Genomic DNA, 17,279 nt, shown 5'->3' with positions numbered 1-17,279 from the left:
AACTTTCAACCTTCTCCACTTATTTTTTGATTTTTTACAAAAAATCCATACCTTTCAAACACTGAATCATCTCAACATTCATTTTTCTTTTGTGCAATCTTTAAAAAACATTACCTGTACTCCAAGTGAGTGCTTCAAAAAATTTTTTTTTCTTCAGTTTCTCCAATTAGGTGAACATTAAAGAGAGAGAGGGAAAAAAAAAAATCCTACCAGGTATAGTGCTACAAGAAAAGGTCCTATCAGTAAGGTAACAGATTTGAAGCGAGGTCACCTATGTAAAAGAAATCTCAGCTCCAGAGTAGAGGTGTACAAGTCATGTGGAGTTTCCCTAGCAACAAACAACACTGTCCGTGGAAAAGAGCGGAAACCAACCCAAGACAATATAGCATGTGCATATGCTGTATAAAAAAGTATATTCTCTGTATATTTATTACTTGATGTGTTCTTAAATTCTCTATTTCAGAAATTCTGGGTTAAAAACACAAACGTGGAAGCAAAGGCCTCCACTCCACTTTAAAAACAACAACAAAAGTGTAATTCTCTTGTCATTCATTTCACCACTGAAGAAACTGGATCGGGCCATCAAGACTGCCGGCCCTGTCTTCAACCTGGAATTTCGAGGGTGACTAGGACATCGGAAGCGCAAAGGGTTTCAGGAGAGAACAGACCAGTCTGTTGAGCTGTTTGTGGTGCAGGAAACAGGAGCCATGACAACCAGCACAGCACAGGGGGCCTGGCTTTCTGTCCCAAGAGCGCTGCTTCCTCACCCATGTCTGAAATAGCATGGCATTAGTGTCTTCAAAAGCATCTCAGATTTTTTTCACTCTATGAAAGAAATAGGTTTCCTTAGTAGTCACAAATATTAAAGGGTATTGTCAATTGTTTCCTTAAAAAAAAAATCCAAAGCTACAACAACAAAAATTAATTTTGGCAACAGATTTCAGTAAAGATCAAAACTATGTGCAAAGAGTGGATTTTTATGATTACTAGGAGCTACTGTTCATTTGAACATGCAGCATTATATTGCAATCTATGCAGTATCTAAAGAGTAATCCACAAGATGCAGGAAATCCAAACATTCCTTGAAATTGTACAACCCTACTCCAGAGCAGTCAAAGTGCTGCTGCTGGACACCTCAGTGTTCCACACACACACCAGCCCCGTCCCTGAGTAAGAGGTGTGAAAGTTTCCGCAGAGTTCCTTGTAGGGGAGGAAGGGTGCTACCACTTCCTGTGTGGGGGGGTACCCAACACACTCACCTAACAGAAGACACACAGGGTCACGATTCAGAGCTAGAAATGGGATTGCTACCACCACCCACCACCACCACCACAAAATCAAATCGAGTTGGGGCAAACCAAAGTTTCACCAACATAGAAAATTATCCTGAAAGTCCAAATGAATATGCAATTTGGATTTCCACTTTAAAAAGATTTGAGGTAAGTGGCATCCATCTGTGTCCCTCCCTCCCCACCTCTGCCCCTAATGTGGCCCAGACAAACTGAAATAATTCTCAAGTTCAACATTCTAAGGAACAGTCATTTTATGTATTTAGAAATCCCTATAAAGAGGTTCTTGTTTGTTTGTTTCTTATTAATATTTTTCTTTTCGCCCTGACTAATTTCATGGTGATTGTGTTTCATTGTAAACGCAGAAGGCCTGCTGTTATTAGTTTAAAAAATGGAAAAAACAGGAAAGAAAGAAAGAAGACAGCTATCGGTTAATATTGCAAAGAGGGCACAGTACAGAGGCACATGGCTGATCCTCGCACGCTGAACGGCACCGAAGAATTTCTACCCCTGTCCTCTTCAGGTTTGCTACACAGACATGTTGTCAGAATTCTGCTGCCTCGGAGCCGTGGGCCACCAGTGTCCAACAACGGGAGGGAGGCTCCTGCTCTCTGCGTGTTCTTCCTGTTTGGACTGAAAGCTGCCACAAGGGAGCGGTGACGGTGGTCGGCAGGTGGTCCCCTCCACGGCCCGGCACGCTCAGAATGCACGCGGACACACAACAGGCCACACTGCTGTCCACGCTAGGACACAGCCCCCGAGGAGGGGCTGCCCACTCGCAGCGAAGACTGTGGAAAACGAGTTGATTTCAGCCTACATTGCTCCTGCGTGCATCTTACAAATCGAGCCTTCTTCCTCTCCGCACTCTACATTCACTACTCCGTGGGTGATGGGGAACTAGGTCGTCTTTGCTGGCTCTTTCTGCAACATGGTGACAGATACCAGGGCTCCGGCAGGCTCCCTGCCCCAGTGCTCAGCATTATGGCAGAGGAGAGGCAGGCAGCAAGGCTCTCCCCTCCGGGCTTCCCGTCAGCCTTTCTGGCCGGAAGTGGGAAGATCAAGCAACCCAACAGAACAAAAGCCAAAAGGGAATGAGCTTTAACTTTATAGCATAGTGGTCAGACTATTGGCACAGAAAATATTGCACATGCTAAAAAAGCAAGAGAATGATATTTGAGAAATGTTTGCAAAGAACCCATGATTTTATAATTCCTATACCTGAAAGAGAACCACGAAATGATGATGTTCCCTACTGCTCCAAACCATGTTTTCCTGTTTTAGTGTTGGCTTCACAGACACAGTCAGTTTAACTCTCAAAGTAAGCCAGAAGGTGGCGTGTGTCTTTTCTGAGCTGTTGTAAATAGTGGTATGAATGAGAACAGTCGATGGGGCGGCCCCGTACTCCTCTTACCATCAAAGGTTAAAAAAAAAAAAAAAAAAGAAAAAGAAACCTAATAGTTGCAAGTGCCCTGAGCAGAATATATGGAAGATTAAGCAAGTTCTCTAAACAGAAACAGTTAAAAAAAAAAAAAAAAAAGAAAAGAAAATACAGCACTAAATAAGCAGTGTGACCGCAAGAATGGACCCACCTAGCTCTGCTGGCCCGCTGAGAAGGTAATGAAATCGAAGAGATGTCAAGGAAGGAGTCTAGCAATTCTAAGCCTATTCCAATGTTTTTGGTACACCCCAGAAAATGGCTTATAAAATTATTAGTCCCGGGGAGAGCTAAATGTGAATATTAGGTCAACATCTGGACTGATAGTAAGACGGTTTTAAATCTGCGAAATGGAAGAAGTAATATTTTCACTGGTAGACAAATCAAATAAGTATTTGTTCAGCTTAGCTGCAGCCACTCAAGTATGAATATTTAAAAACTACTCCCTACTTTTAAAACTTTTTTTGTTCAAAGCACTTTAAGATGCACTCAAAACCCACAAATGATGTTTCAAATTTCTGGGAATGAAAGTTTTAAACTTTTTGAAATACCCTTTCTGGGTTGTACCAAACATTAAATCTTGATTTGATTTAAAATAGGAGAAAAAAAAAAGTCATTCTGAAAGTAACGTTAATAACAATGATAAAGTAGTTGTTTTATTTTTTAAAAAGAAAAAAAAACTTGCTTACATAGAAATGTCTTTATGGAAAATTCTCTCAATGAATCTGAAGAAAATTTTCAGAGTTGTCCTGCTAAGACTTGGCTTTTTGTGACAGATGTAGTAAAAAGACCAAAATGAATTTTGAAAGGAACATAACCTTATAAAATGGCCTAGAGTTTAGGCAGGTTAGAAAGTAATTTTGCTACATTTATTTATGCTCGATCAGTCCCCCAAGCCTTTCCCACAATGTTATTGGATAAAAAACTGCAGGAATATCACACAAATTATAAACTCAAGATGTGCAAATTGCAAGGTTCTTTTAAAAGTTCATCTTAAAAACACTGGACAAAAATGAGTATTCTTTTCTTCATCCCTTTCCTCTCAGTTTCTCTGCCAACCCTGCATATGTCTTTTAACTCTCCAAAATCAAAGTGACAAGTGCCTCCTGTCAGGTAGTACTTGGTGGTCATTTATTGTCACATACTAGTTTCATAATTCACATTCATCCCTTTAAACCACATTGAAACTTTCAATATCTTGCTTGTAAGCAACTCTGCAAAGCTGAAACGTAGTTACAGTGTTGAAAAAAAAAAGAAAGCAACTTATTTTTCTCTTTTCCTTCCCAAAGAGTTTAAAGTGAGATACAGTACTCATTGAATGACAGACCCAGATGCTTTGTGATAGTGTGAACAGCATTGTAAGTGCTTAATGATAGTAATATATGCTCATCTTCAAAGTCTAATTCCTTGTATCACACTGGAATCTGAAAAAGGTGGCACCCGAGTTGTCCATAGTCATGAACTATAAACAGTACTAGAGTTAAAAGACAAAAAGATTTTGCAAACTCAAAGAGAGCTTTGCAGCTCTCACTGAAGGGCAGTTTGCATTTACCTCTTGGGAACGAAGTCAATGCAATTACCTGATTGATCTTCCTAACACTGCACAGAAACCAGCGTGGGCGTCCCCTCCGTCCCCACCCGATGTGGGTGATGTGGCCTCCCTCCGAGACACCCTGGTGATATATATCACTGCACTAGTAAAGCAGAAATGAAATCCCACATGTGGCAGTTGCTCGTTCTGTTTCATTTTATATATATCAGTGCAGTCAGGCCCCATAGGGGGAAATATATATCTATGTGATTAAAAGTTGCTTTTATTGTAAAATATGTTGGAGAGAAAAATGTTCTTTGAAACAGTTAGCTTTCCATTTGACACCTCCCTACAGTGCCCCAAGCTGGGTTCCTGATGTTGATTTTGCACATGGGAACCCCAAGAGGACACTGTCTGGACCCCCGATCCCATGCTAAGAGTGAGAGATGGAGGCAGAGAAAGAGAGACCTTGCTGGCCACCGCGGCACCCTGCGCCCTGTAGGTCCCTGCTGCTGAACTTTCCCTGGAAACTAGAGGGACTCGGTGCCCATCCAATGCCCCGGTGCTGCTAGAGAAGGCAGGTGCTGGTGAAGCCACATTTGTGCCACCCAGGGTGCCCGGAGCGCCGCTGCTCTGACCACCCTCCACCCGCCTGCTCCAGACGGACCTCGCGGAAAGAGCAATGCACCAGTCTCCTGCGACACACCTGCTGTAACTCTAATGACAAGGTTAGAACAGAAACCTAAAGTAAGAGGATAACATGTAAATACTGTGTTATTTAGCCTACAGTACAGTAATCTCGATACAACTGGTAAGGGACAGCCATGTCGCCTGGCCTGCATGGCCTCTACTTGCCCACATTAGAACGGCCTTCGATGCAGATCTTCACCTCCTGAGGAATTAGGGAAGGCTTGGGCAGAGTCAAAGGTGGCTCGTCCTCCGACTTCTCCAGTTTGCGGGTCTCCGGGGCCGACCACCTCCTCTTCCTTGTGGCCGCAGGCTTGCTGGGTTCTATTTTGGTGAGGAAGGGTACTGCAGGCAATCCTATTTTTTCCGGAAACTTCAGTTCGCCGTTCTCAGAGAGCATCTGGGCGCTTCCCTGACTGATTCCGTTCTCCTGCTCGGTGTACCTATGTCTGCTGCTCGCCAGGCTGTCGGCTTTCGAGTGCTTCAGCAAGACGCTGGCCGGATCCACGGGCTGGCCCTTTTTAACAGAGCCATTCTTCGGGTTCTTGAGGGTCAGCGAGATGCAGACGTCCCCTACCGACAGTTTGGAACACGGCAAATCGAAGAGCTGGCTGGTTCTCTCTGGACAGCAGGATGACCAGCCCTGTCCAAACACAAAAAAAGGATACTCTACCAGAACTTCAACGCTGACCTGTGGGAACACCGAGACAGAGAGAGGGAAAGAAAGCAAATACGCGAAAATGACTTCTTGTTTCATGTAACATATATCCACACATACACAGGCCAAAGGGAGAAAAGTTTACAAACCTCCCTTTTCCCCAGCAACATGCTAGAGATGAGGCTCTTAACTGTCTCTTGCACTTACCATATCTAGGTCCTAGGTAGAAGCCAGAGAGAAACTGTCCAGGGTAAAAGTCCATTCAGCATTCAAAATATTTTATCGAGTATTATTAGCTCTATAGCATGTCTCAGTTAATACGAGGAAATGACCCTAGTAGTGATGAAACATCCATTTAGTGGCGGGCTCTGCCAGTGACTCAGAAACCAGGCAATGGCCTTGTATGTTACTAACTCGCTAGACGTTACCATGTGTTTGAACAGGGCTAAGTCAGAGGGATACTGTAAGCTCCAGCAGGAAGGCACTTACATGTGCATCAGTATCCCTAGGCCCTAAAACAGGACTTGCAGACAGTGGTACCTAATAAATACTCACTGTATTCTTGGAATTTCAAGGGAGTATCATTCGTAAGAGCTGGGGTGACCAGGAGAGGCTTTCCTAGGACCTAGAAGGATGGGCAGGATTTGCAGAGCTTTAAGGGCACACACTATCCGGGTACAGACAGCTCAAGTGCGCAGTCTATGCTGAGTCAGGCCGTAGGTAGTCTGTCTGAAAACAAATAGTGAAAGCAGGCGAAGCCCAGCATCCTCTTGACAGCTGCCATTCTCCACAGCGCTACGTGTCAGGCACCCTGCTCTGGAAACTGGGTAGAGACAGACCCAGTCCCAAAGGTGTTCACAATCAAGTGGGCAGAAGAAACACAGAAACAAGAACTGCCAGTCAGCATGGTGGGTGGGTGATGGAGCTGGCAGTGCCAAGCAGGGAAGCCTTCTTGGATGAGGATATGCGGTACAGAGCTTTTAGGAAAAAATGAAGGTTGAGATGTGGTTGGAAAGGAGAGACACTCCTGCTGAGCATGGTGGCACATGGAGGACTGCCAGAAGTTTGAGGCCAGCTTGGGCTGCACAGTGAGTTCGAGACCAGCCGGAACTACACAGCAAGACCCTGTTTCAAAAATAAAACACCTGGAACTCTAAGAAAAATGCAAAACAAAAAAACAAAAATAAACTAAAAAATCGAAACATAAGAAATGAGACTACTGGAAGTAGGAATGTATGAACAAAGGTGAGAACAGGGTGTCAGGGCCTGCAGCTTGGCCAAAGTCTTCCTGTCACCATCACCTGAGGCTGAAACACAGTGAATGTTTTTGACAATTAAAAAAATTTTTTTGGTACTAGGGATTGAACTTGGGACCTTGTGCTTGCAAAGCAGGCGGTGGAGCCACTGAGCTACATCCCCAGCCCAATTTTTAACAATTTAATTCTCCTGGACATTTAATTTCTTCCACTTTGTTTTAAAAAGGAAAAAGAAGATAATTTAAAATTTCTCTTCTCTGTGGTCCTTCTAGATGTAGGAGACTAGGTAATTTGGATCAACCCTTCTTCTGAGGACATCTAGAAACTCTGAACAAAAACAAGTAAAACAAAAACCTCTCTACACCAATGAGAAAAGAAGAGTAAAAAAATTATTGAGTCAGAGCAGCCAGGGAGATGGCCAAGAGCCTTATGTTTGGGTTCTATTTTTAACATTTTGAGGTAGAACAGATGTGAAGTGAAGTGAATTTTTGATCATTTCAAAAGCATAATGGTTCAGGGTCCACCAAGGGAGAGGGCTCTTGAATGAACCCCACTATTTTGGGGTTGAGGCCACAAAGTACTTATAGGACAGGCCTGTCAAGGTCAGAAGCTAAGATCTCAATCATCTCAGTCCCTAAAAACAGATAAAGGTCTTCAGTCACTTCCACAAACAATTTTGCAAATAAAAGACTACCATTCAATTAAAAAGTGGGGTGGCATTAATTAGGAGAACAAATAACATGAATAAAAGGTAGCAAAGACAACGATGATTTTTTTTAAAGGCCTACAGGGGCTTTTGATAGAGTCACTAAATATAAACTTTTAAATGGCTATGCTTATAATATTTAGGGAAATTAAAGACAAATGAGGATTTTTTGGGGGGTAGAGAATTAGGTCCAAAGAGCATCCCTAATCTGAAAATCTGAGCTCTAAAAAGCTCCCAAACCCCCAAATTTGAAAAATACATTGGTGTTCAGAAAGTTCCCAATTAGAGATGCTTGTATGTATTTGCATATATGCATGGAAAATGTCAGTACCAGTTACAGAATCAGATGGGGATGCCCTCTGCATCCCAAGGGGAGGACTAAGTTGAAGTGGGCACCAAAGATCCTCTCCCAAACCTCTTAGAGCCATTAGCAACATACTCCGAGCAGAAGGAGCAAATCCTCTTTCAGGTGGGGATTATTTGGCTGCATTTCCAATTCATGAAAATCAAGTTCTGAAGTGTAAATATCTCGGAAGAGTCTCTACCAGACGCAGTATTTGCTTACATAAGCCAGAGCTGACTGCTCTGCATTGTCCTGGAAGCTTTACTTCCCATCTCCTCAGCCTCTCCTTCCACTTTGCATGATCAGATGTACACACAAAGCAAGCTCTTCAGAAGGGTGTACACGGTACAGACTATCAGCTACCAGGAAGGTGTCCTCTTGGAGGTCTAACCAGATGCTCAGACTTGCTGTGACCCACTAGTTCCTGACGCCACCTCCCCACTTCCCACAAATGGTACCCGGTCGCCCTGGGCATGAGGTCAAGGCCTCGGGGATTACAACACATCCTGCTCTTGCTGTCATACCACACACAGCCACATCACCCGCACATTTTATTCTTTCCCCTTCTAAATGTCCCTCGACCATTTCTCTCTTCCACCACCTCCTCTGTCCTGGCCAAGCCAGCATCGCACCTGAAGAAGAAATTGCCACGAGCAAGCCTTTTATGGTCTGCATGCCAGCCCCTCCTCACTGCACCATAACACCAGTCTCCTTGCTGGCTGTTTAACTCTAAAGACTCTTATAAACCTTCTCGTCTGTGCATCCTCAAATCCCTTCATTTCAAAACCTCTTTGTTCCTTTTCACATCCTCCTCAAAAATAATGTCCCTGGCCACCCAATTTAACATAGCCACCTTCCATTTCGTTTCCTTATCATTATGCTGCTTCATTTTCCCCTCGTGGCACTTATCTCTTGATGTCCTAGACTCACGGTTCTACCTCTAGAGTACTTTCCGGCATAACAGGTGATCAGCAAAGAATCTCAAAGGATAAATTCTTCACGCTGCCCTTCCCAGTGGAAAAACGTCGCAATAGCATAAATGGCCAGCAGAGGGCAAGGTTGAGACTATGGAGGCCTCCGCCTGGTTTTTCTTTTTGGCCAGCCAACCCCAGCAACTACCCGGGTCTGGCTCCCCTCACAGGCAGCTCTCAGGGCTGAGCCTTAGCTGCCACATTTAGTGTCCTCAGGTGGATCTACAGCTCTTCATGACGTCATGGAATCATATTTCAGTTACTTTCTCTTTTGCTCCTTCAGCTAATAAACATCCATTTGTTTTACGGTTTTGTCATTCCAGGATGATCTCTGGTTAAACCTCATGAAAATAAATGCAGAGACAGGACAATATCCAAACAAAGCATGTTACAGGGCCTCTGGCAGCTGGCCCTAGCCCGCCTTCTCGCTCCATAAATGCATCTTTTCCCTAACACTGTGGTAGTCCGTGGATGAAAAGGGACTGCCGTCACTTCTGTCCTTGGTCAGCCTGAAACCTTCTGTCACTCACCTGCAGTGCCCTGTAGCTTGCCCCTCTCACATTTAAGTTCAGATCACTTCCCATCCTCTTCCACCCTTCTGCCCTCCTCCTCCGAGCATGCGCACTTGCTCCCCAGTGCTCTTAAGAGAAACCCTGTCTGCCTGTCTCTCTCTAGCCCTAAAAGGATCACCTCAAATTTCCACTCTGGACGGAAGAACCCAGACAGAGGCAAACTACCACCTCACTTCTGGGCTGCTAATCATGTATTTAACATCAATCACCTTCCTACGCCTGGCTAATGTCTGGCTTTTAAAACAAAATGCTTTTAGCTCTTCCATGGGAAAGCTCAGTACAAGTCCTTTAGCTATCTAGTCAATAACTGCTGTATCTAAACACTACGTGTACATACGTATTTATGCCATTGGATTGTACATTTCAATCTTAGATTGGTGCTATGTCAACGCACACATATATGTACATTTCACCAAAAGCAGGAGAGAAGGAAAACAAAACGTTATTTAAACATGTCTCCTCTTCCTTCATGAGATTCGTGGTTTTCACAAATGTGAAAGGGATCCGCTTTACAAAACATCGTGCGTGTGTGTATGACACTATCCCAAACATACGAATTCTGCTCTGAGCTGAGAGTAATGAAAACTCTCAAAGCTGGATTTGAGTCAACATGTCTAGCTTTGGATGAGGCTATTATTAAACCGAGAATTCCTAGCCTGGCCTGTGTGTGATACCGTTTCACCTGTAGAGAAAAGTCAACTTGCATTCTGTCTTGAAAAACACTGCACATCTATGCTCTCAGCATGAAGAAAACCCTGCAGCAGTGATTAAGGGGACAGGAGAGAGATGCATTTGCTTCAGTGCTTAAAAATCACTAACAAAAACAGTCAAAACTCCCCATTAGAGCGTGAGAATCTCTGAGTATTCTTCTAAAAACCTCTAATCATGGCAATGCTAGGCCTGATGCAACCTTCCTCCAGTACAAGCATTTCTGAGTTGCTCAGGAAACCCACACCCGGGCACAGCAATCCCTCCAAACAAATCCCAGCACATGCTGGGTTCTTCTTGAACCCTAGAGCATAAGCCGGCACCAGACCTCTCTTGTGAGGAGGTCCTACTAGGAGGCTTGGTGATACAGGGTAGAAGACATAAAACAGGTAGAAAGGAGATAAGGAAATTGGGATTTTAAGATTGTACTTTTAAGAAAAACTGCAGCTTCAAGACACTAAAGTTATTCAAGCCTTTTCCCCTTCCAGGAAAATGCGTTAAAAATAATTTTTAAAAATTCCTAAAGGTCTTAAAGATACAGCATGCCTATAACTTGGGCTCTAGACCTGACTTTTTTTCACCTGTAATTTGCACTTCCTCTGTTCTCAGCCAGCAGCAATGGGTGGGCAAGGGAATGCACTTTAAACACACACGCACGGCTACATTCTGACACAACCCGCCAGACGGCCAACTTGACAGACAGTAGGAACAGCAGCCGAGGCAAACCATCTTGAAGACATCCTCAAGGCCTCGTAGATATACCCAGTGCCAGCTCATACTGTACCTCATTTCTGACTGCCTGTGCTCTGTTCTTGAATTTGTACTAAAATTTCTGCCTAATAAATTCTTCTCATGCCTCTTACTGATAGGCTTTGAAAATTCTTTTATGGTGACGGCAGTCAGGGAACCTTCAAACATTCTGTGATTACAGAGGGCTCAATTCCTTATCTCGGCTTCAGGAATCTCCTCAGACCCGGACGGGTGACATCAGGGTTGGCCTGGAAGGGCACTACCCATTAAGCGACCAGAGCCCCTCTGGCCGGGTGACATTATGCACAGGATGGATTCCTCAAGGATTCTATCACACCTGCCCTGGGGCCTTAAAATGTGTGCCATAAAGAATAGCAGCCTAAGAGTATTAAAAAGAAACAAACTACAGAAGGCACAAAAAGGGCACATAGAGGAACAGCACGTGGTGGCACATACCTGTTATCCCTGCTCTTTGGGGGGCTGGTGCAGGAAGATTGCAAGTTTGAACCCAGCCTGAGCAACTTAGTGATTGAGACCCTCAAAGTCAAACCCAACCCAACCCACGGAGGAACAGGAAACTTTGCTAAGTGAAAGAGGCCAGTCTGAAAAGGCTACATTCCATAAAAGGCCACTACAGGGCATCTTCAAAAAAAAAGGAAAATTAACAGAGATGAGAGACTGGTAGTTGGCAGCGGCTTGAGGTGGGGAGGGGACAGTCAACATGTAGGACTTGTAGGGTGGTGTACCGATTGTGGATACTGTCACGCCGGCTACCGGACATCAGACATTTACTAAACCACAGGATGTATGAGGCAGGGCAGCCCCTCATAAAATCTACAGGATTTAGTTCACAGTCTATCAATAGTGACTCATCACTGTCGAAAATGGACACCACCACACCAAACTTGAACAACAGAGGAAATGCATGTTGGGAACTCTATTTTTGGTCCAATGCTTTATAAACCTAAAACTGCTTTCAACAATAAAGCCTATTAGTTTTTTTAAAGCTGCAACCAACAACGACCTGTAGCAACCTGCTTCAATAATATGCCCAAAGTTACCCAGGTGGGGGCAAGTGCATCACACAAGGAGGCTCAAGGGATGGGTTTTTCTTTGATTTTGAGGTGGATTCTCACTATTCTTCTCAGCCTGGCTCAAATTCCCAAATGCATCTGGAGTGCTGGGACCACAGGTATGTGCCGCTGTGTATTTTCTCTCCCTGGGTAGGGGGACTGTGGGTACAGAGTCACAGACAGCTCCAGTTTCCTGGAAGAGCCTTTCTAGAACCAATAGGAAGTTTATCGCTAAGAGAAAGGGCATAGGCCCAGCGCAGGGCTTTGCAATCAGGGCAGTGACCAAGTGTCTATTTTTGATACATTAGCATTCGCTGCCACCAAGCCCCACACGGTACATGTTGGCAGCAGGTTCGCCTTGGCTGCTCAGGGACTGACTGCGGGCTTCTTTGCTGCTAGCATGAGTGCCGGGGCTATTTTTAGGCTGCAGCTAATCCATTCAACGCACACCGCTGCCACGGATGACTCACAGTCCACAGCAGTCAAACCGAAAAACTGGAATGAAAGAAAAGCCACCGCAGACACGCAGGAAGTGCATCACTATAACATGCCGTGGGAGCGGGTGCACACCCTCCCCAGGACAGTCAGGAGGGGAGAAATTACTGAGAATCCAGCCAAGTCAGTGAGGGAAGCAAGCAGTCACCTCCAGGATCTGGAAGGCGACAGACAGCCCTAATAACACATGGAGCTCGGCAGCAGCCAAAGGCAAGCGTCAGCCCAGAGCCCTTTACAAATAAATTGTACTACATCCTGGGTACTCTTCCGGAAAACGGAAGCTGGGAGTGTGAGACAGAGGCGCGGAGGCTCCTCCTACATCCGTCACGTCTGCCAGGCGCAAGCCCAGGGCTCCCTCCCCAGGTGGGGCTGGCCAGGCAGTGCTTTTTCTGGGGGCACCTGGCTCCCAAGCCCCATTTCCACGCTGATGCTCTGCACTGATCCAGAGGGCTGGACTGCTCATCCATCCCTCCCATGCAACTCTGCTCAGAAACAGAGAGCTAGCACGCGCCCACCCGGCCTTCCCCAGAGAAATGGGCAGAACGGTCTCCTCAGCCACATGTGGGAACACGGCTGCTGTGCTCAGTGGGGAAGTTCAGCCTTCTTAGGAGACCATCACAGGCTGCCTCTCCTGTAAACTCTGAAAGCATGAGCTCTTGCGTTTACTTTTCAAATGCAAGCCTTTCTCCTCTTGGGACCAAAGTCAGCCAAGCTGAAGTGGGGAGGGGGAACTTGACAGCACCAGGTCCTGGTGCTACTGGTGGTGGTGGACAGAACTAGAATACACCATTCTGGCTCCAGGGGCTGTGATTTCCCAGGAGGTACTCGGGGCTTGGTGCGATGCCCCTCCTTCTGCACAGCCTGGGCCCAATGTTGATGCCATCGCCTGAGTCCCATCTGGGACTTGCCAAAGGCTGATGGCCTCACTTTGGAGAATATTAAGCAAGTAATATTTAGGAGTGATCTGAAGGGGAGCCGTTTGCTGCCCTCTGGGGCTCTCCGCGGCATGGCAGGTGCAGCGACAGCCACACTGTGAGAGGATGTGCTGCGTGTCTTCCACCTGGGGAGGAAGGAGGCCTCCTGGGTGCCCACGGCGATGGCAAAGGGTTCCTTCACTTTTCCCACAGCAGCAGAGTGAAGGGACTGGGAATACAAACTTCACCTTGCTTGTGCAGGGCACTGCTGTTCTGGGTACAGTAAAGTCACAGGGACGGTGACAAGCACATAACAGCATTTTTCTCCTAAACTGCCTTCTCTGGAATTACTGGTGGCATCTTTCCACCATAGCAGTTAGGAATGCAGTTCCTAAAATAACTGCCAAGATGACATCCTCTTGGGTTTACAAGGGGTGATTTTAGTTCCTACTGTGTCTGTGCTAGAGAACCTGAGGTCACTACACGTCCCCTTAAGAACCTCTTTTAGTTTCTGATTATAGCTGATGCTCATACATTTTATAGTCTGTCCTAGAATGAAGAACAGCAAAGGATTTAAAAACAAACAAACAAACAAGCCCAACAGATTACCTCTGTAAGGGTCACTTTCCTGACTTAGAGATGACACCGGAGCAAGAGGCAAAACAACCTGGCCCTCCCGAGTCCCAGGCGCTCTCCCCACCAGGCCGCCAAGCCCTCACTGTGAGTGACCAAGGGTACAGTTCTGAGATCAGGCATCAATGCGACTCTGCTCACGCAGGATTTGTCATCCGTACCGTACAAAACCATCACTTCTCCCCAACTCCTCCCAATTTGTGAATCTGTTACTGCACTCAGCAGTTGGCACGTTCCTACTCCCCCCAGTGGATGCTACTGTTCACCACGCCTTGCTGCTTGGGCAGACTGGGGGCAGAAGTCCTGGGGTAGAGAGGGGGACAGCCTGTGGCCCTGAAGCCTTGGCTCAGTGTGGGGATCAGCTCTCTCCCCCACTTCCCCTCCGCCTTCTCTTTCTGGCTCTGATTCTGAGCTGTCACTTGTGGCAAACACAGCTGGTGGAGTATTTTAGCTGCGATGATGTCAGCCAATTTCTGATAGGCTTCTGGGTGCAGGGACAAGCACTGGTCGTGTCAGCGCCTTGTACTTTGGATTCTGTGAAGAAAGCCAGCCGCCTCTTCAGCAGTCCACAGCCCTCTTGCCTTTCTTTGCTGAAGTATGTAGGCACAGCCAGGCAGGGGCAGACAGACAGACAGTGCTCAGGCTCTGGCACATGTCCTACCTGCCTGCCCATTTGCACCTCGGCTGTAAGCAAAGGGACTTAATGATCAGGCACCAGGAAAGGAAGGCAAGCAGGACTCTGACCTCACAGGGAGGCCGAGTCTTTGAAGTGTTCATTTGGCACAGTTCTGAGCAGGGAAAACACACCTGGACTGCTTCTCTCAGATAGAAGAGGGCTGCAGAGCACCAAGTCCCTGCCTGCAGAGGCTGCCAGTGTGTGGGAGGTATGGTCCCCGCCACAGTGGCCCAATTTATCTTCAAGCCGAGAGATGCTGTTAAGGAGCTCACAGCATCTTGGAACAAAACCTCCTTCCACACCAGCCTCTCTTCACAATCACATTTCAAGGATTAAAAGCACCATGAAGAACGCATTTACTTTCATTCTTGCTTATTTTCACATCTCACCTGGGGTCTGTTAGAAGTCAGTTTAGCCGAAGGCCACGTGTTTCTTTCTGGCCCTTGTCCCAATTTCCTACAGGAAACAAGCAGCCTCCACAGATGGGTAGTGGTTTAAGAAATTACATTTTTTAAAAATCCTGATTTTTTTAAAAATAAAAACTTTCGAGGTATCTTTCTTGGGCCTCTCCAGAAACTGTAAATCTGCAGTGATGTCTCACCATAATTCAAGGCTAAAAGCTCTCAGTGACAGAGGGCCCTGGCATGGTGCAAAATCCTACAGAAGTTCTAGAAAACATTTTGGGAAACTGGTCTCCCTGCCCGCTTGATCTTTTAAAAGTGCTCAGAATAATTTAAACTGTCAGTTTACTTCTGCTTGACTTCTCTTCTTTGAAAGCCCCAAATATCACTTATCCCTCAGCTATTTTCCATGCACATCCACAGGAGGCCCTGTCACATCTGACCGCTGTTAAATGCTCCGAGAATATGTCTGGGGACAGTGGATCCCGCAGTCGGGGAAGTGCCAGGCTGTGGGACAACCTTCTTGAGTCCCAGTGACTCGGGAGTGAGACTGTTATTTCCCACACACTGGCTGTGGGATAAAAGCACAGAGGTGATTTAAGAGGCTGGAATGAATGAACAGAAGGAGCCCTTGGAAATTTAGAGAGCTCAGATAGCTCCCGCTTTTAACATGACTCAGTTGGGCTGCATCTGACTATTCCACAAGCCCAGGGGGTCCTCGGGACAACCCTGGCCAATCATGCCTTTTATATTCTCAGGCTCTGCCATGTTAGGTGCTGGCTGACCTGAAACTTCTGCCAGGCCTAGATGATTCCTAGAGATGGCAAACAACTCACTCAGGTACATACCTTTCATATACAAGCCAATCTGGAGCTTACATCTCAACACCTCCTGTATTGAGTTTCTGGACTCAAGGCCAGCCCACTTCCCCATCCTCGGCGAGGCCAGCTGCCAGACAGCTGTAGGGATACCCGTAGGTCTCTGAGTCACCCACAGTGGCGACACCACCATCGCTGTGCCTGCTTGCCCTGCCTCTCCCATCCCCTCCCATGGAGACAGAAATAAGGGCTGCTTCTCTCTCTCACAGCATGGCATATGTCCCCCTCCTCTCAGCATCCGAAACTGTATAACAGACCATCTTTTTAATAAGAGTCATCCGCTGGCTTTGCCATACTTAGATAATAAAATCTGTATTTTAAAGCAGAATCTTGAAAGGGATGCAGTGACTCTGGCATCTAACGTTCTCACCCATCTTTTCCCGACTACTAGACAGGTCTGACATCCCTCTGCCTGTCTCAGTTGGGCTCCTCTGTGCATGCGCACCATCCTAAATGCACTGAGACTGCTGACTGCAAACAGATGCCCCAGGGAGTGCAGCTGGGAAGGGTCTCATCTAAGGGCTCACAGGAACAATGTGACCTGCCACGACACAGGGTCATAGAGGGGCCCCATACCTGTGTGGCCCGGCCAAGATTACCTGTGCTCGGTGCTCCCCAACAGCGAACTGTATGATTGCAAGGCCGGGGCTGTGGCTGTCTTCAATCCTCTCCACGGTGCTAGAGTCGATCTTGAGGTCACTGCTGATCTCTGCACTCTGGATGAAGTCTTCGGTCTTCAAGTCCTCCACCTTCTTCAGCTCCCCGTTGGCCAGCTGGATGATGGAGCCTTTCATGAAGTAGGGTGGCAGGGTGGGAGGCGCCGCCGCGGGGGAGGCCACCGACTGAACCACAGGTAGATGGATCTGTGCCTGCACCATGGCTGGGTAGGCGGCCTGGGTGACCAGGGCCTCGGGGGTGAAGTTCTCAGTCTTGGGCAGAGCGGTGGTGACAAAGGTGTGAGGCACTGCAGCGAAGTGGGGCGACGACGTGACGATGGCGGAGGCTGCCCCCGACGCCTCCATGTCGGCGCCGCCCACCGGAATGAGCAGGGGCTGGGTGCCCGGGATGACCAGGTGCTGCGGCAGGCTGCCGGCGTAGGTGATCGCTTGCTGCTGGCTGCTCAGGTAGCCGATGACAGGGGGCTGTGCGCCTGCGTAGAACGCCGTGGTGGGCAGTCCCACCGGCAGAGGCTCCGAGGCGCTGTGTGTGGTCTGGATGACCGTGTGGGGTGACAGGGCATAGGACCTGTGGCTCGGCTTTCCCAAGTGCAGGCCGCCCTTGTCGTTGAGAGTGGACGGCGAGG

General features: G+C 46.9%; 1 protein-coding gene across 1 annotated transcript in view; it reads right to left on the bottom strand.

Annotated features, from left to right (window-relative positions):
* Nucleotides 1-4,470: 4,470 nt before the first annotated feature.
* Atxn1 (ataxin 1) overlaps nt 4,471-17,279 on the bottom strand; it is a 143,397-nt gene continuing 130,588 nt past the window's right edge. The window contains 2 exon segments of the mRNA XM_033761904.1: nt 4,471-5,633; nt 16,576-17,279. The exon segment at nt 16,576-17,279 is cut by the window's right edge and continues 150 nt beyond it. Coding sequence (XP_033617795.1) covers nt 5,103-5,633; nt 16,576-17,279 — 1,235 coding nt within the window. The 3' untranslated portion in view covers nt 4,471-5,102.

Source organism: Fukomys damarensis, unplaced genomic scaffold (genome assembly GCF_012274545.1).
Source record: "Fukomys damarensis isolate Sample0158 unplaced genomic scaffold, DMR_v1.0_HiC HiC_scaffold_10, whole genome shotgun sequence".
NCBI classification, from domain to species: Eukaryota; Metazoa; Chordata; class Mammalia; order Rodentia; family Bathyergidae; genus Fukomys; species Fukomys damarensis.
Note: the sequence above shows the minus strand (reverse complement) of the source record. Positions and strands in the feature narration are given on the sequence as shown.